At 40.9% G+C, this 27,180-nt stretch overlaps 1 protein-coding gene and 1 long non-coding RNA gene across 5 annotated transcripts in view; one reads left to right on the plus strand and one right to left on the minus strand.

Moving 5' to 3' along the window:
• Positions 1–27,180, plus strand: part of ARHGEF3 (Rho guanine nucleotide exchange factor 3) — a 313,805-nt gene that overhangs the window by 152,868 nt on the left and 133,757 nt on the right. For all 4 annotated transcript variants that reach the window (XM_037132091.2, XM_037132090.2, XM_037132095.2 and 1 more), the window contains one exon: positions 13,047–13,109. In XM_037132091.2, coding sequence (XP_036987986.2) covers positions 13,047–13,109 — 63 coding nt within the window. The remainder of the gene's footprint in view (positions 1–13,046; positions 13,110–27,180) is intronic.
• On the minus strand, positions 19,356–26,495 carry LOC128628026 (uncharacterized). Its single transcript, XR_008392343.1, has 3 exons — positions 26,236–26,495; positions 26,025–26,127; positions 19,356–20,572 (listed from the first exon to the last, which is right to left on the minus strand). It is a non-coding gene; the product is annotated as an uncharacterized LOC128628026 (long non-coding RNA).

The raw sequence follows: 27,180 nt of genomic DNA on the forward strand, positions 1-27,180 counted from the left end.
GTTCTGATGGCTTCTCTGCAGACTATTGCCAAGAGTATTATTCTCATGTTAGTCAGGACAACTCCCCTGAAAACTGGTGACCTTCTCTGTGCTAATGAACTCTACCTGGACAGGGAGAAGGGCCTTTGTCACATGGACAGTCCATGGCTTCTCTGGAATTGCCTTCAGAGGCAACATTGTAAGGAATTATATTAAGAAGCATTGTGCCCTGGCCAGTGTGGCTCAGTCCCGCAAACCAAAAGGTCACCAGTTTCAATCCCAGTCAGGGCATGTGCCTAGGTTGCAGGTTTGGTCCCTGGAAGGGGGACATGTGGAAGGCAACAAATTGATGTTTCTCTCTCACGTAGATGTTTCTCTTCCCCTCTCTCCCTCTCTCATTTCCCCGCCTCCATCTCTTTCTCAGACAGAGAGGGGGAGTGGAAGAGAGGCGAGGAGAGAGAGAGCTGTCTATTCAAGGGCCTTGGTTTTGTTTTTTTTTTGAAGTTTCAACAATATTATTTTTTATTATTTTATTTTATTGTTGTTCAAGTACAGTTTTCTGTCTTTTACTCCCATCCCAGCCCACCCCTCTCAGTGTTCCCCACCTCCCTCCCTTTTCCACCCCCCTTAGTTGTTGTCCATGTGTCCTTTATACTAGTTCCTGTAAGGGGATCTTGTTTTAAGGAGACGGGTATTATTACACAGTTATTTTGCTTATGGTTGTTTCTTTCTCACTGAGAGAGAGGAACATCTCTAAGGATAGATGATCTGTTGTGAGAGTTTCTAGTTTCATTTGGGGAAGGGAAATTTTTTTTATTGAATCCTTAAATTATATTCTTTGTGGTCCTAAAAAATTGTGCTCCAATTACTACCATCCAACTTCTGCTCAGTGCCTCAGTGGACTTGCTGCCTTGTAGGAGCACAGGGCCCGCACACCCAGGGCTGGCAGATCCGGCAGAGCTGAGCCCTGGGCAGCAGGTGCAGGGAGGGCCTGTTGCCCCCTGGCATTGAGTGCGTATAGATGCCCTGAGGAGGAACGAATGAACATGGGACTGTTTACAGTTTTTGGTGTTTTTTTATGGAAAGGGGTGATATGTACAGGTTATTTCTGAGTGTATTTTCTTTTACTTAGGACAATGTTATTTTAATATAATTTTAAACTTAGAGAAAAGTTGCCAGTCTAGAATAAGATACTCCCAGATACCCGTTACCCAGACCCACTAATCATTTACATTTTGTCCCATTTGCTTTATCCTTTTCTGAGTCTCACTGTCTCTGTATATACTTACATATAGAATATATACACGTATATGTATTTAACATATTAATGTGAATATTTTACTTCCTATTTGAGAAAGAGTTGCAGACATTAATTATGTCCCTTTAACCCCAAATATTTCAACTCAGTGTGTATTTTCTAAGAATAAGAGCATCCTCTCACACAATTTAGTTATTAAAGGCAGGAAATTTAACATTGTCAAAATAAAATATATTAACTCATCCACCATTTTTTAAAAATTTACCAACTGTCACAATAACAAATCCCGTTCAGGACCTTGTGCTGCATTTACTGACCTGTCTCTTTAGTCTGAAACTGTTTCCCAGGCTTCTTGGTGTTTCTTGATTTAGACATTTTTGAAGAGAAGAGGCAAGTTATGTTGTACAGTATCCCTCAGTGTGAGTTTATTAGATGTTTCTTTTTTATTAGATTTAGAGTATGAATTTTAAAAAATTATCTAGAGTGACAGGAGAATACTGTTTTTCAGGCTGTGGCTAAGGCATTACCAGCCCTGGGGTCTTTCTGGATAGGAAAGGCAGAAACACGGATGAACGAAGAACTGAGAACTCTCCTTGTAAAGTCAGGTTTCCGGGATAGGCACATCTGAACCCAAACTGTGCAGTTGGACCTTCTAAGTTGGTTAAATGGAGTAATTCTCTAGAAATTAAGAAACTATTTGGACATTCCCTGAATGATATGGATACTGTTTTTGTCAAACCATTCCATATGGGAATAATTTTTAATAAGTGGGAGTTCATTATGTTGTTAAAAATAAGTCAATAAACAAATACAAGAGGGCCAGGGTGGTATCAGTATTAATAATGTTTTATGGACCAAGGTTGTGATTAATCCAAGTCAGTGTAGTTGACATCCAGTAGAAAAATAAAATAAAATAGTTATGATTATTAGAGGCCTAGAAAAAAGTGCTCTGGTTAATTTGATTTTGTGCCTTTGTCATATCCCATTATTAAAAATCTTTGTGGATATGAATCCCTTCTCCCAATTTAGATTGGGGCCCATAATGGAGTTTTTCTAAAACAGCCTTTCTGGAAAACATACTTGTTAGCTGTCTGCCCTGGGTAGATGAGTTTTTTGGCTTCTCTCCTTGAGTGCTTTGGAAGGAAGAGTGGTCTGTGTTTGTGAAATGGCAGTGACTCTGGCTGTGGGTTGGCTGTCAAGGCTGGTGGTGGCACAGAGGGCTGGCTGTGTCTCCTCCTCCCACTTGCTTGGTTGAGTCTGTTTCCTTCCCACAGAAGAAATGGACCTTTCCTTGGCCAAGAAGAACTCACCTCCGCTTTCAAACTAGCTATGGATCCCATGTTCAGTGGCCAAAATCAGTAACTAGGGCTTTTCCTGGCTTCTCAGAATCAAGTTAATGGGTAGACTTTTATACATTTCAAATATTTTTGCCATGACTTTTTCCCTGTGGTGGTTGCTCTCACTTGCTGTTACTGCTGCCGTTGCTACTCCTAATACTGAACACTTGAGTAGGGACTGTATACCAGGCATAGTGCTGAGCCCTTTACCCACATTCATTCATTTAACTCTCACAATAACCTTTGTATTCCCATTGTGTAGATGAGAAAACTGAGGTCAGAAAGGTGAAGTGATGTGCTTAAGATTCTACAACAAATAAATGGCATAACTAGGATGTGATCCCACCAAGTCTTACTTTAGAGCCCAGCTAGCATCTTCAAACCACCATTAATGCCATCTGAGTGCAAAATCTCATGTTATGTTAAAATCTATTTACCACTAGCTCAGAGAGCACCAAGATTTTCAGGATCTACACCTTGTGAGTATACTGAAAAGTCTAGAAAAAAGGAACAGTGCTCCTAGATGCTGGAAAAGAGAGGATATTTTAAAAATGAGGAGAAAAATACTTCAGCTGGGTATTAAAGATGGAGTGTGTGTGTGGGGGTGCCTTTCTTGATTCTCTTGCTCACCCCTGGAGCTTCAGACAGGAGAGAAAAAAAATGTGGATCCTTTCTCCGCTCAAATGCAAGGTAGTAAGTCAAGTTCCAGCTAAGGGCAAGCACAAGAACACAAAATCCTTTTTCTAATCTCTCCCCAAAGAAGGTACAGATGAAAGGCAAGACATCAAAGCCTCTGCAACCACCAAAGTTGTTTGCCAGCCTAGAGATAAATCAAAAAGGTCTGAGATCTGGTTTGAATTTAATAATTATAAATGACTAATCAGGGGCAATTTGCTGTCAAGTTGGGAGCTGCTCTCTCTCCATCAGTGCCTCTTTGCTGATCTGGTCACTTGGTTATTAAATAGAAATGCCCTCTGATTAAATTACAGGGCTGTTCTGACACCAATCAATTCAATCTTGACCATTTAAAATGATCTGGCATCTCATTTGTCCTGTCTCTGTGCATGACGTGGGAACAACGTGTAGCAAACGTGACTGAAGGTATCTAGAGAACTCCCATTTCTAACCCTGTGCAAGTGACGTGGCTTAGAGGAGGGTCAGGATGTACCCCAGGTCTCCTATCCACCCTCCTGCAGGATCCCTGTCTCCAACACCCAACCTGCTGCCTCTCAAAGTCAAACAACAACAGAACAGCAGTGATAATCATAGTAATAGTAAATATGGTAATAACCACAGTAGCGATAATAATTTCTATTTTTAAATCTCTTGCCATTGGGCTGGACCTGTTTTAAATATTTTATTTCCTTTAATCCTGGAAATAGCCCTTTGATGGAAAGATCAAAGATTATAGAAGTGTTTTATAGACACGTACATTCCACACACCTAGAACCTGGCCCACCATAGATCATCAGTAACTGACTGTTGAGCGAGTAAGGGATAGAAAAGTAACTTGCTCAAGGTCAAACCAAGTTGCAAATGGTGGAGATGGATTTTGAACTCAGGTTTGTCTCATTTATGCTTTTAATTGAAGTATAGGTAAATGCATTGTGAGCCTTTTTATATTGTTGCAAAACACATTATTTTAAGCAAATAATTATTTCTATATCATTTTAATATATTAATTTAAATAAAACACATATTGTTTTAAAACAACGTAAAAAGAGAAAGAGCTTTGCACGGCAGAAGGATGAGAGGTTTGGGAATCAGGCTGGCCTAAAGAATAATCCCCTCTCCAGCATTTTCTAAGCTTGTGACCTTGAGCAAGTCACTAAAGCATTTCAACTTGATTGTTCTCTGTAAAATAAACACAGTACTTAATTAAACTGAGTTAAAGAAAAGCTTAAATGGACCAGTCCTTTAAATTGTGAACACACTGGGTGGCTCACTGCAGGTGCCCAGTTCCCTCCACTTGTGTATTGGAAGGTGCCTAGTGATTCTTCTTTGATTATTAGACTCAAAATCTCAAAGGATTCCAAGGTTTGGGTCTAGAGAGAATGCAAACTGAGCCCAGTAAGGATAAGATATTTAGGCTTGGACCAGGACCAGCTCTTCTGAAATTAGGGTCAGTGCTCTTCACAGAGAGCCTTGCCCAGAACAACAGAAAAAGCAGTTAGTTGTTCATGGACAGTTTACTAATGAGATTTAGATGTCTGCCCTGTGCTATCAGAATGTAGCTAAGCCTGGAAGGAGGCAGCCATAGAGTGACCCCAGGAACAATGACACATGGTGAAAGTGGGTTGGAAGGAAGACGAGTAAAGGCTTAAAGTTGAGGCATCAGGATGGAGTCACCAGTAACAAGTTCCAGACAGAGCCTACCTGATCCATTCCAAGATACCTGTATCTCCATCACATCTCACATCTGAATATACAAAGGGCTTTTTTCTGTTGCAAATTAGCAAAGGGCCTCCTGGTTGGTTTTTTTTTTTTTTCAGGTTTTCTTTTTTTTTTATTTTTTAGTTAAATTTTTTTTAATTTATTTTTTTATTGATTATGAAGTTACAGTTGTTCTATTCCCCCCTTCATTCCCCTCCACCCTACTCCCCGTCCCCACCATTACCCCCCTTTAGTTTATGACCATGTGTCTCAAGTTCTTTAGATTCTATATTTCCCATACTATTCTTGCCCCCCATCTATTTTCTATCTACTGTCTATGCTACTTATTTTCTGTATCTTCTCCCCCCTTTTCCTCCTCCCACTCCCCTGTTGCTAACCCTCCTTGAGATCTTCATTTCTATGTTTCCACTCCTGATCTAGCTGTCCTTTTAGTTTGCTTTTGTTTTAGGTGTGGTTGTTAATAACTGTGAGTGCGCTGTCCTTTCACTGTTCATGTTTTTTAAACTTCTTTTTCTTAGATAAGTCCCTTTAACATTTCATATAATAAGGGCTTGGTGATGATGAACTCCTTGAATTTGATCTTATCTGAGAAGCACTTTATCTGTCCTTCCATTCTAAATGAAAGTTTTGCTGGATAGAGCAATCTTGGTTGTAGGTCTTTGGATTTCATGACTTGGAATACCTCTTTCCAGCCCCTTCTTGCCTGTAAAGTCTCTTTTGAGAAATCAGCTGACAGTCTGATAGGAACTCCTTTGTAGGTGACTGTCCCCTTATCTCTTGCTGCTTCTAGGATTCTGTTCTTCATTTTAATCTTGGCTAATGTAATGATGATGTGCCTTGGTGTGTTCCTTCTTGGGTCCAACTTCTTTGGGACTCTCTGAGCTTCCTGGATTTCCTGGAAGTCTATTTCCTTTGCCAGATTGGGGAAATTCTCCTTTATTATTTGTTCAAATAAGTTTTCCACTGATGGCTGTTCCTTTTCCCCTTCTGGTACCCCTAAAATTCAGATGTTGGAGCATTTAAAGATGTCCTGGAGGTTCCTAAACCTCTCCTCATTTCTTTGAATTCTTGCTTCTTGACTCTTTTCTGTTTGGCCATTATTTGCTTTCTTCTGGTCCACTCCATTGATCTGAATCCCAGTTTCCTTTTCATCGCTATGGATTTCCTGTGCAATTCCATTCATTTCAATTAGTTTCGCCTTCATATGTTTGTCTAATTTGTGGCTATAATCAACCAGTTCTGTGAGGATCCTGATCACCAGTGTTTTAAACTGTGCGTCTGAGAGTTTTGCTATTTCTTCATCACTTAGATTTATAGGCTCTGGAGCTTTGAGATTTTCTTGAGCCATTTTTGGTCTGTTTGCGCCCATTAAGTCTGAGGAGCAGAGCCTTGGACTCCCAGCTCGCTGGGTTGTGACTCTGTATGTGGGGGCGTGGTCAAAGCGGGGAAATGGCGGCCCCCTCAGATGTTTTTCCCAGCTGGGTGAGGTGCAGTGCCTTAGGTTGTTCACCAGGGCAGGGCCACTCAGGTCGCTGGATTATGACGCTGTATGTGGAGGCGGGGTCAGAGCAGGGAAATGGTGGCGCCCTCTGCCTCTGCTGGCCGCTGGGGCTGCTGGCTCTTGTCCAATCTCCCACTCCCTCACTTGTCTATCCACACACGAATGTGTGACCACAGTCAACCCGCAGCCCTGCTTCATCGCTGTTTCCCCGCGGTCGCTCGCTGGGTCGCTCACTAGGTCCAACCCTGGGCCTGGGTTCCACACTCCTGAGTCCGTCCTACCGAGTTTTCCTGTGCAACCCTGCTCTGCCAGCTGCTGGTTTCACCCCTCTTACCGGTCAGGCTGAAGAATTTGTTGTTATCAGACTTCCAAAAAGTTCAATTTTCTGTGTTCTGGCTGTGTTTTCTGTTGCCATTATTTAGTTGTCTCTAAACTTGGTTGTGTGAGGAAGCATGGCATCTCCAGCTATGCCTCCATCTTGGCGGAAGTCCTGTTTTTTGGGGGTTTTTTTTGAGAAGCATGAGAGAGGTTTCCCAGCAACCAAACACTTCTAGAAACTGTCCCCATCAAATATGTAACTGACAGGGCTAAGGATCAGATAGTACATTCAGGCCCTTTGTTTTCCTAAATTCCCCTCTCTTAAGTGCCTTTCCTTCCTGCCCCAGAGAGGCACCTCAGTGTTCATACAAAGGGCCCAAGTACCCATTTAGTTTACTATTATTTCATTCAGCTGACTGTTTCCTTGTAAGTGAGGTGTTATCTGTCTTGGATTCCTTGTTCCTAAAGCACAGAGGCTGAGTCTCCATGCTGTGGCTTAGGACAGTGTGTGGATAGATGTCCTGGCCATGGATGTGCCTCGCCCTTGAACAGATCTGACATTCCTTCTCATAGGAGGAGGTCACAAATGTCCCAAATGTCCCACATATGTTCAATGTCTGAACAGCCTTCATTTCTTTGGCCTGCCTATGTATTTGAAGAAAAATAAATGCCCCTACTGGTAACCTTATTTGAAAAGCAAGAATTGTAGCGTGAACTTGTGGGTTTCAAGTCTCCAAGGAAATTTGAGGTTGACGAATTTCAGCCTTCAGTGATTTTGCTTTTGAGGTTTTGATTTAATTTTGGCAGCCAGGTGGTTAGCGGAAGGGAAGGGTGTCACCCCAAGAACACTGGCCTCCTTTATTCATTCTTTTAGTCACTCATTCAGAAATTATTCATTGACCTACCACACAGAGCACTGGGGTTTAAGGTTATGTGCTCAAATCAGAGAGCACAGACTAAGGCACAATTATTGGGCTCACCCAAGGCACTTTGTTTTCATGGCTGAAAGAGAGTGGATTGTGAGTTGGCCTCAGTAAATTTGACAAGAATAACAGGGTGGGTCTGTGGCTCCTCAAATTAGCTGAGAACCTGTGAGACATAGTGTGTAAATGCAGACAGTTCACACTCAGTGTCATTCCTGCCTAGGAACTCCCCCAGGGAGACTGCGTGGTTTCTGATGCACAGAGGAAGTAAAATGGCTCATTCCCTAGCCTACCTAGGACCACACAACCTTATCTACTTTAGATAGGCATACTGTTTTCAAGGCTAATCCTCTAGTAGAATGGAAGTCATAACAATATTGCCTCACAAATTCCTGATGTTCAATACTTTCTTAGACCTTCCCAGTGAATATGATGTGCTCTCCCAGACTCTGGGACAAGACAGTGGGGAAACACATAGCTTGAAGCCAGATAGGTATAGGTTTGAATCCAGGCTCTGCCACTTGCAAATTATAGAACTTCGGGCAAGTCCCTATTCCTCTCTGAGCCCCTGTCTCCTCCTCTGTAAACTGGATATTACCCACCTACCTTGTGGAGTGATCATGAGGATCAAATGAAATCATGCATGTAAGGATTTACCTCTGTGATCAATGTGTAGTGTGTGTTTAATAGGCTTAAGCTGCCATTATCAGTCTGAGTAGTATCATTATTAATTACTTTGGTGAAGTTCAAAATAGAGCAGTATTCTGCCACATCCTGTTTTCTGAGATGTTCATTTGTCTATGTCTCCAGGGCTTAACTTTGCTGCTGGTGATTTATTCCATGAACTGTTGCTTAGATCATTGGTATGAATGAGCTCCCCAATATTTTAGAAATTCTTGGGTGGAATTCAGAAGTTCTTGGGTGGGATGTTCAGCGTGTGCATGGGGCTGTTTCATGTGTACACTTCCCATCACAGGGGTTGACTAGGTAGGCTGGGCTGGGGGAATGGGTGCCCTTTTGATTCTCTCCACTTCCTTCACCTGCGTCCCTCCTGGAGTTGGGTAATTGGTGAAGAGGACAAGTGTCCCAAAGAGAACAGGGCCAAGAGCATCAAAAACAACAACAACAAAAATTAAGAACTATTCCTCTGAGGGGAGTTGGCCAAGTAACAGGCACTACAGCAGGTTCTAGGAAGATGACCATGACAGACCAAGTCCTGCCTTCATGGACTTACATCTCATGAGGTCAACTGAAAACCGTAAAACACAACACTAAAGTAAATTGTCTTCATAAAATAGGCATTTCCTGCTAGTTTTGGTCTCAGCACCTCCTCTGACTCATTCACAGCAGGGATCACAATTTAATTATTATTTTTTCTTTTTAGTCCCTATTACTTGGCAGAGATTACACCTGGCTCATTCACTGCTGTATCCCAGGACTCAGAGCAGGGCTTTGCACCTCAGAAGTGCTCAATGAACATAGAGTGAATAGATAAATAACTAAGTGCTGCCTTGTGAAATTTTTGCTTTGGGCCAGAATTTAAACTTCACATTCCTTCTTTGCTGTTGGCAGTGGTCAGTCACCACCCTATATAGTGGAAATTGAAAAGAAAATACACTTTCATAATCCATTCAGCTTTTATTCCATAAAATTTCTGGATTTCTTAAGGAGATCATTTTATCCCAGATTAACTGTCTATGGCTTAAATAAAAAGTCAACTAGAGGACATTTGTCTTGTACATAGACAAGGATTCGACACTTGTACATAGAAGTGTCTGTGGTTAGGGGTGCTCAGGAGACTGGGTTTCAGTGCTGGGTAGTGTGTTGAGTTGGTCTGGAGAGGGCTGAATCCCTATGAGGAAAATAGCCTCTTACTATCATGTCCTGTCCTTTACCAGGGTGGGCTTCTTGGTTACTGTTGATGTGCCATGTTGATGACATCATTAAGTCCCAGGAGTAGAACTCTAGCAGCATAAAGTTCTATAATCTGACAATACCAGGTAACTGTATACATCTGTATAGCTTACAGTTCAGGTAATCTGTAACCATTTATTGTGCTTCTACTATGTGCCAGAATTCATTCCAGGAACTATATACAAATCATCTGTGAGCTTTACAACAATGACCTAGTAGGCATTATTTCCACTTCACAGATAACATCTAAGATCCTCAGCCCACTCTTGGCATTTCCGAAGATCCCTGGTATATAATACTATAGCCTCTCAAGGCAAGAGAAGCTGGACTCAGGAATAGCCCAGATTGTCCTCGGACACAGCACACCAACACAGCTGTTCCCCACTCTTACCCTGCACTCCCTACCCCTGTGCTAACTGATTGGAGCCTTCTGTCATTTTCTGTGCTGTGTAATCCTTCTCAATACAGCTCTCCAGGCACATTCTGGATTGCAGATGAGTCATAATCTATTTGTCAAACATGCTTTAAACAGTGTATGTAAAGGAGTTTGCCCTAAGAATTAGACTCCTGGATTCAGTGTTATGCTGCAGCTGTGTAACTTTGAGCAAATTGCTTATTTCCTCTGACCTCAGTTTATTTACCTATAGAATGGGAGTTCTCCACTGCCATACTTGCCTCTTGCTTCAAAAAGTCACCATATAAGTATAAGCCAGTGAATGGCTTCATGGATACCACAGTGCTGCTTCTAATTATAATTTGATATGATTCAGTAAGGGTCAGGACCCTATGGAAATGTGAAGGATTCTCAAAAATGGCAAATGGCTACCAACATCTTCTCAAGGCTCTCCCCCAAGATAGAGTGTTTGACTCACTAAGAATTTGGCAAGCTCGTTAATTCTGAGCATCATCCCAGAATGGCTGGTTTAGAGTCCTGGCTCCTGGCATTGGATTTCTGAATCATTCCTTTGCTTGAGTGCTGTAACATGTAGGATCTAGAACTCCACTCCTCTGGATAGAACCGTGTTCACCTTTGGGATTTTAAATATCTAGGTAGCCGGCTATGGTACAGGAGGCCCCAGTCCTCTCTCACCTCTGTCTGGCAAACTCTTATTCATCCTTCTACCTAATCAACTGTCTCTTCCTTGAAGAAGACCTCCCCAACCTCCACCCAGCCAAACCAATTAATCCTCACCTTGTTCCCAGAGCCCTCCAGCCCATGGTTTGAGCACCTACTGTGTACCAGGAGCTCTACTAAGCTCTAATATATGTTACCATAATTATTCTTCCCTCTTTGAGAATAGAAGCAAATGTCCTCACCCCCATATTAGAGTTGAGTAAGCATGACTCAGAGAAGTGAAGTGACTTTCCCTAGACTGTTTGGATCTTACTGCGTTATAGTTAATCATATCAGAGCCTGTCCTTCCTCCATGAATGTAAGTTCCTTACCCGTGGGAGTTGCTGATGTTTGCATTCCCAGGAGCAAACACATGGCTCATAGTGGATGAACAACAGGTCTTTGTTGAACTGAAGTGAAGAAATACTAGAACAGTGATAGTAAGATGGACAAGGATAGGTCTGGTTGCTTTCCAGTCTCTGCCAGTGTTCACTCTCAGGGTCTGCTAGAGGAGGGGGAGGGGGTAGACTTCTTTGGGGGCTGAAGGCTCTTGACTCCACTGTCACTTCATATCAGCAATTTGATCCTTTGGTAGCTTTCTGCCAAGTAGGATAGGGAGACTTAGCAAGTCACAAATTAGGGATTCAGTACTTGCCTGGTTGGTTGAGCTGGGATTCAGAAGAGAGGTGAATATGCCTTTGATGAGCCTTTATTGTGGTTTGTAGATGGAATTTTTGTTCTTTTTATATAGAGGAAAATATATTTTTCTTCACTAACCTGGCAGACTTCCTTGGTCATAAGTTCATTTGAAGTACAATGTTCTTCATTTCAAGTAATAACTTTTCTGAATCTCAGTGTTTATGGCTATAAAAGAGAAAGGAAGATTGGAGATGGTGTGTAATGTTCTTTCCAACATTCTGGTTCTGCGATTACATCAGGACCCTGGATGAAGTTTAGAACAAATTTAAATTACCCAAGTACAAAGCAGCTCTAAAAATGGAATATCTCTAAGTGAATTAAATTTTCTTTCCAGTCTAGTTTTTTCTTCCAAGCTAGAAAGAATTTGAACTTTGTGTCTAAATTGCAAACCTTGATATATGAAGACATTTACCAAAAAAAAAGAAGAAAAGAAAAGAAAAAAGAAATACAAAGAGGAACAAATTTTAGCAGCGTGAATACAATACAAATAATAAAGCAAACCAATTGCCCTAGATCTTAATATTTCCTTGTATATACTTTTATTTAATTTTTTTGTAAAGATGTTGAACACATGGATTTTTTTTTATTGTTCACACGATTACAGATGTTCTCCACCACCCCACCCCTACCTTTGCCTACCTCCACCCAGCTCCTGTCCCCTGGCCTTCACCACACTGTTGTTTGTGCCATGGGCCATGCATATATGTTCTTTGGCTAGTCTCTTTGCCTTCTATTATCCAGTACCCCAACCCAGTTCCCTCAGATCTGTCAGTCTGTTATGTGTATCCATGCCTCTGGATATATTTTGACACTTCCCCAAAGAGGACATACAGAGACCAATAGATACAGGAAAAAATGCTCAACATCACCAATCATCAGAGAGATGCAAATTAAAACTGCAATGAAGTACCACATCCCATCTGCCAGAATGGCAACTATCAATAGATCAATGAAGAACAAGTGCTGGTGAGGATGTGGAGAAAGGGAAACCCTCACGCACTGTTGGTGGGAATGCAAATTGCTGAAGCCACTGTGGAAAACAGTATGGAGTTTCCTCAAAAATTAAAAGTGGAACTGCCTTTTGACCCAGTGATCCCAATTTTGGGACTATATAAGAATTCAGAAACACCAATCAGAAAGAATATATGCACCCCTATATTCATAGCAGTGTTATTTAATAGCCAAGATCTGGAAATGGCCCAAGTGGCCATTAGTAGATGAGTGAATTAAAAAAAAAATAAACCTTGGTACATTTACATTATGGAATTGTATGTAGCTGCAAAAAGAAGGAACTCTTACTCTTTGCAACAGCATGGATGGACCTGGAGATTATTATGCTAAGTGAAATAAGTCAGAGAAAAACAAATACCATATGCTCTCACTTAAATATGGAATCTAATGAACAAAGTAAACTGAAGACCAAAACAGTTTCCTGGACTTCCTTAGGCTTTCTTAGAACTGTTCATTTACATAGCTTGGTTAAAGGTTCTGGGCAACCAGGTAGGAATGACAAGGATTGCATGTGCTACTTGACTGGTTTTTTTCTTTCCTTAATCAAAGCCATAATACATGTTTGCATCTGAACTTTGTTTTATCATTTTCTTTACAGCGAAAACGGAAGCAGAGCACCCAAGATGAAGATGCTGTTAGCCTTTGTAGTCTCGACATAAGTGTAAGTACAGTCCTTCCTAATCACCTTCCATGGTGACACCTCTCACCATGAGTCTCTCATCTCTGAGTCTATTTGTTAACATGCTGTGCACGTTAAGTTAAGTGGGCTTCTAGGATCTGACTATGACACTTGTAACCTGGGGGGAAACTCTTTTTAAAAATATTTCATTTTTACTGGAGAAAGCTTTGTGTCCAACTTAAACTTCCAAGCCAAGTTGTTTATCACCCATGTTCTTTCTTTCATAAAATGAATTATGAGCTTGGTGCATCTGGTTAGAATCTAGAAAAATTCCACCATGCTATTTTAGAAGCTGGTTCCAGAAGATGGACCAGATACTTGTCCACCTTTGCAGAAGTTAGCAAGTTGGTCCAACTCAGCAACTGGGTGGCCTGAAGGCCAAAAATCTCCAGCAGCATGGCAGAGTGAGTGACTTTGGATTGAACAGATCTTAGTTTGAATTAAGATTCTCCACTTACCATTTGTGTGACACTATTCCTCACCTCTGATTTCTCATCTGGAAAATAGGGATGAAAAGACTTTACCTAACAAAATTTTTGTGAGAATCAAATAGAGCAATAAAAGTGAGAATACTAAGTACATTACCTGGCATGTACTAGGCACCCGCCAAATGTTAGCATCATTGTGTTTTTCCTTAAAAGCAGAATTTTGCAAAACATATTTAAGTGACATGGTAGATGAAAGCTGGTGATGATAGAAGTAAAAAGCTTTCTTGGATTTTCCAGGCCCATATCCTTGAATGCTTAATTTCAGTAGCTTTCTTTGTGTGGCCTCCTTGTCTCCCCATGGCACTGCGGGTGCCTACCTGAGCCTCGGATGCCCTCCTTATCTGGGGGTGGGGCTGGGTAGGGAGTCAGGCTCTCCCTGGGCCCCCCAAGTCTATTCGCCTTTTGCATTGTCTTGGAGTTTAAACGCTGTGCATGTAGTATCCATGTAACATTGGACCCAGGTCTTTCTCCTCCTCTGAGACCAGAGAAGCCATTGTTGTAAGATGAGAAGGTTTCTATGCTAAGAAGTGGGTCGTGGTTCTGGCTCTGACTATAACAGTGTAGCTTGGGCCATCTTCTCCATGCTCTGGGCCTCAGTTTCCTCCTTTACTTTTAAAAAAGGAGTTTGAGATCAATTATTCTACAACCATTGTGAAAATTTGAATCTTCATAGCACATAGATTATTGGGTTCTTATCTGACGACATTTAATTATCTATGTAGACAAAATACTCTTTGAGTTATTTTTAATCATTGCTGAGTTTTCTGTGACACAAACAGCCATGATGGAGTGAGCCTGAGCTGTCATCTAATTAATGTGCTTGCACATTTTTGTTTCACCATATGGTGTTTGTTCCAGCCCTTATGCCATCAGATTGATGGAGTTGGACCATACTAGGTGGCTGTTGTAACATTACTTCTGGGTTTTACTTTACTCAGTGAATGTTTTATTATTAACAAGTATAATCTGTGGAAGTTTCCTTATCAGCAATAAGTTCTTTATGTTTCATTTTTTTTAATTTTATGGCAATTATTAGAATCATTGGCTTCCAAAATTTAAGGAGTCCTTAGCCATCATATATTCTTATTCTCTCACTTTGAAAATGAAGAATTAGAAGCCCAGGGAGATATAGTGATTTAGGCAAGACTTTAATCTTGGTCATTTCTAAGATCATGCCTCATCTTTCATTATTCCTGAACCATATTTATGTTTTTAGGAAAACATGTTTCTAGTAGCTTTTTATCAAAACCCACTGAACTCTTTTATATGAAAGGATTAGTATTTGTAATCACAAGTTGTGATTAGTTTTTTATTTCTCTCTCTCTCTCTCCAACTATCTCACATCATGTTTTGTCACAGTAAAGAGACTTTTATGAAGAATGAATCTACCTTTATGCTTAGGAATTCAAATATAGCCAAACTCCTTTCTGATTTGCCTGGCATTTTTTCCTGAATCTTAGCAATACAGATTCCAGAGCCTGGGCAGAGTTCCCTCCGGATATTATCACACAGTGTTATAATAATTGTAAATGTTAAGAGAATCCCAGAAGCTGTTGGAGGACATGAAAATTGGCCTTTGAAGCTTTACTGACTGTCCAAGTCACATGAAGGTGACAGGATGTCTGACTGAGATGTGGCCACAGAGGAATTGGTACTGATTTTCAATGCCTTACACCTAGCAGGCACTCAGTAGAGATGGGTTAAATCAAATGAAGTGGTGGGTGAAGTCACTCATGAGAAGATGTTTTGCCTAAAGGAAACAGTGTCTAAATAAATATGAGTCTAATAAATTAATTGTTCTGATAAATGGCCTTTGTAGGCTATTCAAAGGTGCTTTTAAATGGTGATATCCAGTAGTTATAGTCCCTTGACTAACCAGCAGCATTACTGCAGAGTTGTTTGGAGCTTGTTTATATGTGTAGTGGAAAGTGGTATCTGAAAAAGAGGTGGGTTCCAATAGATGACTCACACTGGAGGATGCGAGGGTTTGGAAAAGTGATATTAGTAACTCTCAATTTTTATTCCATTTAATAAGTGGAAAGACATTCACCAGATGTCTTTGATCAAGAAGTTGCTAGATGAGGGGACAGAAGTCTTTTGGGGGTCATGGTCAAGTTTCTATTGAGTCCCAGCCGAATGCTGTGTACACAGCATTACCAAAAGTGAGTTCTTGGTAAATAGTTATTAGTTGATGGATTTTAAAAATAAAAAAAAAAAAACAGTGAATTCTCCAAGATATGGGGAATTCAACACACATACCACTGTTAAAGAAATATATCTGTGACATAAATTGGGAAATATTAACATAGGCGAAATCTTCCCCCTTTGATTAAAAAGTACATATAAGAGCCCCTCAGGGTGTCTGAGTGATGATAACACCAGACATTTCCTGCTGACATCTGGCTTTATTTTAAAGCCTCAGCTGACAATTCTGATAGGTGCCTGGAAGGGAGTTTTCCTACTAAACTCCTCTCCAACCTCTTATTGAACTTGGGCTTAGAGACCAGATAGGAATGGATAAGCTAAGAAAAGAGCTTATTACAGAATGGGATCCTCAATTGTTTGGGGGACCACAGACTCCTTTAGGAATGTGATAATAGCACTGAGCTCCAGAAAATTTATAAGATTGATGTGTGAGTTCATGGGCCCTATGGAGCCCAGCCCAGCCCCCGTGTTAAGAGTTCCTCTTGGAATAATATTGGAAAGATCTTAAAGCATGGTGACGTAGCTCTGAAGAACTATCCTCCCACCTTCACCCCTACCACTTGGTGAAAAATGAATTGTGACTGGTGAGTCCACACTATTTAATGACATAATTGGTTTCTATTTTTTCCCACCACTTCACCCAATCCACTAGCTGGGCCCCCAGCTTCCTGGCAGGATAGAACACAAACCGTTCCAGGGGGAAAAAAAAGTAACCTATACTTTTGAGAACAATTTGCAGTGCAGAAAATGCTTCCAGCAGCCACCTACAGATCTCCTCCCACGTCAAGGGATTTGAGTGGGATGATTTCAGGGACATTTCTTCCCCCACAGCACTTTTCTAGTTTAAATTCTAGTGGATGAGAGACACCTGAGTGAAGAGCCGGGGTTCACGGTGCCCCAGGAAAAGCCCTTTGTGGGAGAGCCAGCTGTGCCCCTAATGGAGGGCCCTGCTTAGCACCACCCATCCTTTCTCAAAAACAGATGAGTTCGGGGGTGGGAGTATAAAAATATTTCCCAATGATAAAAACAGTGTAAAAGCTGAAAAGGAATATGTGTTCCTTGCAGAAAAATTGAACAATAGCATTCATCAATAATCCCATCACAAAGCAGTAGACACATTTTCATGTGTTACCTTCCTGGCATTATACACACACTCACTTTACAAGTTCTTCATTGTGAAATAGTGCAGATGTACAAAATGGTGTGAAGGATAATATAAAATTCCATGTAGCCCTTAACAGCAAAGCCAAAGGCCCTTGCGAACCCCTTTCTGTGCTAAGTGTAATGCTTATTGTCACCTTGCCTGTCTATGAACTTGCTACATACATGTAACTCTAAGTAGCACCTGTCTTCAACCAACTTTTAAAGCTTTTTAAGCACACAGTTTTTAAAATTGAGATCATAACACATATTAATTTATTCATGTGTTTTTCATTTATTTATTGAGATCTGGTTACTACATCTTGAAATAGTCCTCAAGAACATTATTTTTAGTAACTATAAAGTACATTGTCAAATGGATGCACCAATTTTATTTAACCAATCTTTTATTGGCTATTTAGATAAGTTACAATTTTTCCCTATTATAAGTGACACTGATGGGCATTCTAGAGTACCTTTGTCTAATCTTCTATTAGAAGGATAAAAATGGATAAAATATGAAATTCCTGGCTAAAAGAGTATAGTTGTTTTTTAAACCCATGAACAGGTTTATACCTCTTCTGGCAGTGAGAGGTAGAAATGCTCTTTAGAGCAGTTGAGATCTTGTACAAAAACTCAGAGTGGGGGATAGTTTTCACCTTTCTCTAGCCCATCTCTCTTTGAACTATACCTCTGGTCCCTTGCTAAGTCCATGACTTTATATGGGACACCCGCTTACACCCCTTCTGTGGGAGGAATCCTTCCTGCTGCCCTGGTGGAGATGGGGCTGGTGCAGGGGCTTCCTTTCCATGCTGGTGGGGCTTTCCTGGGGCAGCAGTCTGAACCATGACTGGAGGTGGGATGAGATCGTTTAATCTCACAACTGTCCTGTGACCATAGGTATTACCGTACCCTTTTTGAAGATGAGGAAACTGAAGCTCAGAGAAATAAGCAGTTTACTCCAAGTCCCAGCTTATTGTAGATTCAAGCCCAGGACAGTTGGATTTCACAGCTCCCCCATAGTGCCCCCAGGACAGGAAGGAGAAGAAAGTGTTTGTCTCCATGGCTTCTGGTGGTGGATGATGTATAGGGCATTCATCCGATCTTATGGACAAACCACCTTTGAGGTTTATGATATACATCCCTGAATTCCCATTACTGTCCATTCTGATCACCTACCCTGTTTCATAGATGTTCAAATCACAAGTGTTGATGAAGAAAGGGAAAAAGCTTTCTGGTCTCCATTAAGCTAAATGACCTTCATTGCTAGGATATGTTAAACCAGACATGGAATAGCAGCAGGATTATTTTATCTCTGCTCAGCAGAGTCCAGATAATGTAAAAAGATACTATTTCTGTGGTTTTGTTTCTTTTGGTCTCTTTTGGAACTTGCTAACTGGAAAGAGTAGCCTTGCCCTCTGCCAGCATGAGGCCTTGATGAATTATGTGGATTTTAATAATGCTCTTATCACCAAGGAGACCAGGCCTGCCTCTGCAGTTGGGTCTTTATTAGCACATGCTTATATTTAACCTGTTGGCTTTTTTTTTTCCATTTGGATTTATGATCTGCCCTTGCTGCCTGTGAAATCTTTGGACCTAAGATAGTTGAGATCCTATGCCAAGTTCATGGTTGTTCTCATGCTGCCAACTCTGATGGCAAATTTGCTCACTGTTGACATAGACACATCTCATCTTGCCTTTGCCCTAATTGATTAGGTGGTGAATTGTAATAATCACTGTGATCTTTTTCTCTTTGATCCACCTCTTCAAAAGCACAGTGACAAACAAATCCCAAGCCACTTCAAGACACACTCTTGGAAGTTAATGTTGTAGCCATGTGTCAGTCATCGTTTACTCCTCCCCTCCAAAGTAACACTGAGGGATCTATGTTGATTGAGGTTTCTTGTGCTCCAGGAATACCTTTTTGTTTGAATTTGCCATCAGAATTACAAACTTTGGAAGCTAGAGACTGAACACCACTCTGAGCCTCAGTTTCCTCACCTGTAAACTGAAATCATAACAGTGCCCCACCTTTGAGTTTTAAGGATTAAAATAAATTAATTCATGTAAAGCACTTATGACCTAGCCCACAGTAAGCAGAAAAAGTACTAGCTATTGTTGCTGTTGATTTCATAATACAAAACTAGCTTATAGTTAAGTTTGAGGGCATTGTTGTTGGCACCAACATTTCACAAGTAGAACTGATCTTGAAACTTAAAAAAATGCCAGTGTGTGAGGAAACATACAAGGAGTTTTTTTTACAGAATTTTTTAATAGTAGCCAAAAGCTGGAAACAGCAGGAATATCTGAATTATATAGACTTGTAAGTATATTACAAAATATAAGTATAAAACACAATTATAGAGCACATAAAATATAAAGTGTGCTCCCAGACATTCATAAATATATTTGTCCATGCAAAAGAGTAAGTGTGGGAGACCGCGCCTGGCGCTGGGGACAGAAGTTCTGTTGGGAGACCGGAATCGCTGGACAGAGTGGCTGGGTTTCAGGGGTTCTTGACCTTTGACATTCGTGAAACGTGTAAACAGCCCTTCCCCTCAGAAGACTGTTTATATGTGCTTCCAGTGAAATATATAAGGTATAATAAAACCCAGTTATATTGAAATACAGTTATCTAAATATTTAAAAACAAGTTTGTAATAAGAGTTACATACATGCATTTTAATCACTGCATTAAGTAAAAGACCTGGTAACACATCTAATAACTAATACACCTAACATGAGGTAAGAGCAAATGATATTTTGAAATACGTCAACCACACTGTGATTTAAAAATATAGTGATTTCTATGGTAACAGATTCACAGGTCTGCTAATGCTTCTGTGATTTGTAGCCTCTATTCATACTGGAAGGAAATGCTGAATTTCAGTTCTTAGTGAAACTAAAGTTTTTTTTTTCTGTCGAAGCTCACAGATGTCCTGAATTTATCTCTGGACTCTTTGGGAGTCTGATAATTCTAGGTTAACTATCTTGTTTAAGATACTCAGTCCGTTGTGATTAGCTTTGCATTGTATTACTTTAGTAATTTAAATGACTGAGGTAAATAAATACAACAAATATAATTAACTTTGACTTGTTGGTCTATGAGGATGTCAGCATTTTAAAGAAAAGAATGTAAAACATTAGATAAAAGTAAGACACAGGGGTAATACTGATGTTTTTAGGAGGACCTAGAAATAACCATTAAATCAGTTCCCAACTCTAAGTAAGGGTTTAGATTTTTTCTTTGACACCAGCTTAGCTTTTTGATGTAGATAAGTTAAATCACCACAGTAGTTTAATAGATGATTTTTTTCTGCTGCTTCTGCTATTAGAAAAATAAATTTAGGGCAGAAAAATGTCCTTTTTTAATACAAGAGATAAGTACTGAAGGGGTACCATGTCATGATACCTATAATTTACTTTTGAATACTTTTACATAAAGTACAAAGTAAATGTTTTAAATAATATGCCCATCATTTAAAGAACCCCAAACAACAGAGCTAGAGCTCCCAGCCCCTTGACTGCCCCCATCCCACTGGCCCCTGCCGGTCCAGTTCTGGTGATCAATCAGCTCAGCCTCCTTGCAGATATTTGGATGCAGTTAGACATCTAGGCAGATACAGATATAAAAATTAGTCTGTGGTGGTATTTTAAGGACTTAAGTGTTGTCATTTTTTGTTTCACCTTGCCATTTGCTTTTTCTTTTTTTAAAGTAATCTCTACTTTTTTAGAGCAGTTTAGGGTTCACAGTAAAATTAAGCAGACATTACAGTGAGTTTACATAAACCCTCTGGCCTCACGCAGGCACCGCCTCCCTGTACCATCCATACCCCACCAGAGTGGGGGCAACCGAGAAGCATACACATCATAATCACCCAGAGTCGATCCTTTACCTTGGTGTTCACTTGGTGTTGTACATTCTTTGGGTTTTGACAAACGTGTAAGGACAGGTGTCCACCATTACAGTGTCTTACAGAATCGTTTCACTGCCCTAAAAATCCTCTGTGGTCCACCTGTTCATCTCTCCTGCCCCCAGCCCCTGACAGCACTCGTCATTTTATTGTCTCCAGAGTCTCACCTTTTCATGTATGTCATGCGGTAGGTAGCCTTTTCAGATTGACTTCGTTCACTGAAGCTCCTCCAGACCTTCTCATGGTTTAAGAACTTCTTTTTTAATCACTCAAGTAATATTCCATTGTATGAACATAGCACTGTTTGCTGATCCATTCACCTGGGGAAGGATATGTCTCATTACACTGCTGCTCTTTCATGCACAAAGCAAATGAGTCATAGTTTATGTTAACCCGATTCTCCCTTGAAGGGCACCTTTGCTGTTTCCAGTATTTCCCAGTTACAAACAATGACTATCCTCATACTCTTCCTCGTTCATACTCTAGAACGAGTAGTAAAGTCAGTGTTAAAAAATGCCTGTGGACACTTACTCTTTAATGTTAGTGTGAATAGTATTAAACTGCCATTTTTTGTGGTTCAGATCCATATGCTATTTTGCTCCATTCATTGACACCCAAGAAAAGCAAACAACAACCACACTGTTACCAAGTGCAGATCTGAACAGGCTGTTAAAACTAGTGAAGAAGGAAAGTTTTGTCTGCATCATGTATGCTTCACCTAATAGTGTGTGCAGGCTTTAAACCTAAATATCCAGAAGTATCATCCATGGTTTAAAAGGAAGAGAGGAAGGAAGGAAAGAAGGGAGGGGAGGGGAGGGGAGGGGAGGGGGAGGGGAGGGGAGGGGAGGGGAGGGGAGGGGAGGGGAGGGGAGGGAGGGGAGGAGAGGAGAGGAGAGGAGAGGAGAGGGAGAGGAGGAGAGGAGAGGAGAGGAGAGGAGAGGAGAGGAGAGGAGAGGAGAGGAGAGGAGAGGAGAGGAGAGGAGAGGAGAGGAGAGGAGAGGAGAGGAGAGGAGAGGAGAGGAGAGGAAGGAGGAAGGGAAGGAACTGTAGTTGTGAACTCAAAGAATAAGTTTGTTATATTGACAAAGTTTACATCTCAGCTGCCTCATTTTGCAATTTATCATTAATCCTATTTTGACCGAGATTATTTGCAATAAGAAATTCACTAGAAAATAAATGTTTTAAAATGCTTTCTCTTATGATTTCTTTTTCTAAAATGTAGCCTGAGTCTGTCCACCTGAAAATTATGTAAACTATCCTGGTTAGGAAGTTCCATCCAGGCTTCCGTTCCCAGCTAATTGAGTTTCCCCCCAAATGACTTACATAATTGCATCAAGCCTCATCTTTGATTTGGTTATGTATTCCTGGTTTCAATAGCAGACGTTGTTTTTCTTTTTTTCTTACTTTTCTCAATTGTGTCTGATGCTCATTCTCTGTGAAGAAAAGCTGGTGTGTTGACTTTTTCCCTTGACATTTACTATGTATAAACATTTTATGTTGCTTGATTGATACTTAAATTCTTTGGTAACTTCTCAAAGAATGTCAAAAGAGTGAAGGGTCCAGGAGCGTTCTCGTGGTTTGTGTCTTCCTCCACCCTGCTGTCTAACTCACACTGTTGTGTGGGGGTCATTTTATGGAGAGAGTCGACTCAGTGTGAGCAGGTGGTTTCTCTAGCGGCATCATTTCCTGGTCAGTATTGATGGTGAAACATTTGAAACTGAACCACAGGCTTATCTTCAGTGGTCAGAATGCCAGCATTAGGTTAACTCTTTAGACAGGGAATTAAAGGTGTTTATTCGTGTTCTTTCATGAGCAGATTGGCATTTCCTCTTATGGTTTTATAAATGAGATTTCTATTACTGCCCACACATCTTGAAATATCAGTTTCTATAATTGGAATTTTCAAGGAACACTAAAATTAATAAATTTAAAGGGCTTTCTTTGCCTGTAGATGGCAGGGGGAAGTGATGCTTTTGCTGGCCAGGTCTATATAAATTCCAACCAAGGACATATTTATTACTATAGAGTTAATGAATTTATTTATTTATTCTTTAGTTCATTCACTGACTCATTTATGCACTAATTCAATCAACTAGTATCTATTGAGCTTTACCCTGGGTCAGACACAAGGACACTGAAGGAAGTGAAAGTTAAGACTCAGTCATCTGCATATGAGTGGAAATTGCTCTTGATTTCGTTACAAGTTAACCAAGCATGGAGCAGACATATCTTACTGGTTTTCCCCTTTCTCTAAGGGAGTAATTCCACATGGTTGGTTTCGAAAGAAATAAATTTTGCTATAGACTCTTCTGGTAACATTTATATCCACCTTAGAGTCTCCTTGAAATTGGCTTATTTTCTTCCAGCTGGAAGATTGGAACCCAAAGGTTCATCAGGGGAAGTGCTTCACGTTGTTTTATGCAGAAGCTGACCTTGAGAAGTTGACCTTGAGAAGTTATACCGTGTGGCTGGTGGGCTTTGCATTTGTGCTCTCCTTACAGTGAGGGATTAGGGACTGGGAACACTGGATTCCAGAGCACGATCTCTAAAACTTTTAGACCTGACAGGGACCTGAAAGAGTTTATCTTGTTGAGAGCATTTCTTTGTGCAGTTGTGGCAACTGAAGCTGAGATAAGTCAAGTGTCCTGCCCAAAGTGACAGAGGATGAGTGAAAATACAAGTCCTAGGACTGGACCTTAAAGCCAGGAGAAGGTTGAAGCTAACAGTTCTGGTTTTGGCATTTTGAATTCTTGCCTAACCACTTCCTAGCTGTGAGACCTTGGACAACACATTCAACCTCTGTGTTATGGTTTCCTTGGTTGGAAAAATACTGATGATGATAGGATTGCTGGAAGGATTCAATACAATAATGCAAGTAGGACTATGGCACAATGTTGCAACAAGCAAGGATACTTACTATTGATATTGTAAAGTAATCCAGGGCTATGGAACAGGGGTATTGTCTATTCTAGGTAATACTGTTTCCCTGGTGCCCTAGAAACTGGCTGGTATGTATCCAGCCCTCAATTAAATTTGTCAAATGGATATTTTTCAAATGTAAATTTGGTAACTCACATAAAGAATAAATGATACCAGGGAAGGGAAGATAACAATGATGTTTATGTGTCGCTTAAAACAAGAGGGTTGTGAAGTCCTGTGCCTTTTTAGGTGGAACAAGTCTGTTTTTAAATGAGCCACTTCCGTAAATAATAATTAATAGAGGTATTTGGCAAAATGCCTCAGCTGTTGATTTCATCCAGCAAAGCTTGCTTCACATCCAAGCAGTCTCAATCCACAGGTGACTGGTTGATAACACCACTGTGAGCTCTGCCTTTAAACAGAGCCAGAACCACACCATTATCACCTCCAGTGGGACCACCTTTATCAGGCCCCCATCATCTCCATAGTGGCTGGATGATTTCAGGGGCCTCCCACATGGTCCCCCTGCATCTGCCCTTGACCCTTTGCTGTCCACTCTCAACTCGGCCGCTAGAAGTTTTCTTTTAAGCCTAAATCACACGATGTCTCTTTCATGTCTCCTTCTTCAGTGACATTTCAGTGGCATTACCACATCCTCCTAGTGATCCCTGAGGTCCAGCACAGCTTGGTTACCTTGCTGCTCCGGACCTCATCACCTACCCTCTCCCCTTTCCCTGCACCACACTGGCCCTTCTCTTATTCTGCATTCACCTTGGGGCCTTAGCAATTGCTATTTCTCTCTATGTGGAGAGCTCTGTTACACACCCATGTGACTGACTTCTTTCTCTTCCTCCTGTTATCTTCTCCGTTGTTCTTAGCTAGGCTGTTTTGTATCCCCATGTTGAAAGTCATCTCCATACCCCGCCCCCAGTCCATCCCTGCATTCCCTACTTTTCTTACCCAATTTGATTTTTTCTTCATAGTATTTATCATCACCTGCCACATGATGTGTTTTCTACTTATCAGAGTCTGTCCACACTAAAATATAACTTTTATTTTTATCTTTCTGCTATAGTCCTAATATCTGGGATAGTGTCTGGCACAGAGCGCATCCAGTTAACATTTGTCAGATAAATGAATGAGCGGCTGCTTTATTGTTTATGTTTCAGGCTGTCTTTGGAAGGTTACTATAAACATGAACTGGATTTATCTCGGCAACACTTTAAGAATGTCTGTCTTTCTCTATACATGTATTTTCATCTCCTCATTTTTGAAGAAAAGTCATAAAACAAGAGGCAAAACCAAGGCATACCTGAAGAGACCTTGTGGTATACAAAGCAAGATAAGTGCACATAATGCCAGGCTTTTACAAGCTAATAAAATAAATTCGCCTGAAGATAAGAGGATATAAGCAGTATGGAATGCACACAGGATTTCTGCAGATGTGGTATCGTTAATGCCAGTGCTTTCGAGTCTAACCTGACTGGTGCTGCAGGAATCTGTCAAGATGATTGTAGGGACAGAAATTTTCTGTTAACATGAAAACCATCCCCCTGTTTAGGTCTCCATTTCCTTCCATTTAACTAGTATTTACTGAGAGCAGAGCACTGCTCCTGGTGCCCACCATGTGGTTTGAGAAGGTGAGAAGTGTGTAAGATGTGTCAGTCACACTGACCTCTGGTTGATCTGTTTAATGGAAAGGAGTATATTCCAAGCCATTTAAAAACAGTGGGCTACCAGCACATACATCATTTGTATCTCAGCCTGGAATGTGTTCTGGAGATTACATTGAAAAGTGTGCGTGCCTTGAATTCTTGAGCATTCTCAATACTGTGAAGGAAATAAGAAAGCCGTTTTGGAGAGACCCAGCTTTGTAGGGACTAGAATGGGTCAGGTTCTCCCAGCTACACGTGGGTGGAATTCTTCCCCACTCGCCATCCAGGGCTAGTGGAGGAGTCTCACCTGGGAAAGGGATGCAGGGCACCTGCCACACTGCCCGCCAACCCCCACCTTAAGTGTTTAGCTTATCTTACTTGGAGAAGGTAAATAAGGCTGTGGCTTAAAGTGCTTTTTAATGACTTTAAGCTTGGAAGATTGTGGAAAACTAAATAAGAGGTGCTGGATGGACCCCAAAATGGACCTGATGATCTCCTAGCTTTATTATGCTAATAATTTAAAAGAAAGAAGGGATTTTAAAAATTTCCTAATAACCCAAAAGGCAGATGATTCACCTGTAGCTAGCAGAAGCAGTTGCACTTTGAATAAGATGTCCATGCGCACAGACAGCACCCCACCATCCACCTGTCTAAATGTCATCAAAGCCCCCAAATTCCACTGTGGAGATAGAAGAGAGAAAACAGCTTCTTAACATAGTTCGATTTTCACAAATTTGAATATTATATTTAGCAGAAAAAACTTTGGCTTTAAATAATTTTAAATTACCTTCCTCTAATCAGAATTTCACATTGCTTTGTCTTCACGCGGGAAAGGGAGTTTGCCTGTGGCTGTGTTTCCGAAGACCCTTTTCCATGGCTGTTGACACCTTGCCCTGCTCCCTTTCCTGGGGCAGAATCATCCTTCTTTCCAGCTAACCCAGGCTTTGTCACGTCATGTCTCTGCCACACTGCTGCCTGAAGTTTTTCTGTGTTTCTCTGTGACAGTCTCTCTCCCTAACTCAACCAGCAACTGAAGCTGAAATTTAATTTAAATTATTGTCAGATTGCGGAAATAGGCCTGCCGTGTGCGTGCTCTTCCCCGCGGGGAAGTGGAGGAGTGGCTGAAATGAGAAATGAGCTGGCTGCTGGAGACAGTCATGAAGAATGTGTCTGAAAACAGGGATGGTACGAAGGGAGGGTTCTCTGTGTGCTCTATAATGAAGGGCTCGATTTATGGGCTCCCGGGAAACCATAGTAAAGAGCAAAAATTTCCATTGGGGCCTGGAGGTTTTGTTTCGTTGGGGAGCTGATGTTTGACGGAAGGTCTCCCATTGTTGGGGAAAGTGACATTTTGCTGAGTACACTTTGAAATGTTATTGTACTTTATGTGATGTCATCTTAAAGATGCAAGCATGCTTCTAAGAGAAGAGTATCAGGTAATTTCCCTCTTCCTAGAAAGGTCTGTGTTCAGTGGCATTGATCATTGAATAGCTTCCCAAAGTACAGGTGGTTGGGAAGACATGTCTAGTCTTCAATCAAGGGCCTCACATGTTTAGATTCCTTTTCTCATTTATTCTCTCATTCATATTTGTGTTGATTGAGCATCTCTTGCACTTGCACTGTGTTGGTGGTGAGCAGATAAAATGAGGAACAAGCCAGTCAAGTTTCTGGTGACTTCAAGTCTAATGGAGGAGGCAGGTGTTAATTAATAATCACAGTATCAAGAACATAA

The sequence above is a fragment of the Artibeus jamaicensis genome, unplaced genomic scaffold (genome assembly GCF_021234435.1).
Source record: "Artibeus jamaicensis isolate MK-2021 breed Jamaican fruit bat unplaced genomic scaffold, CSHL_Jam_final contig_519, whole genome shotgun sequence".
Classification (NCBI taxonomy): Eukaryota; Metazoa; Chordata; class Mammalia; order Chiroptera; family Phyllostomidae; genus Artibeus; species Artibeus jamaicensis.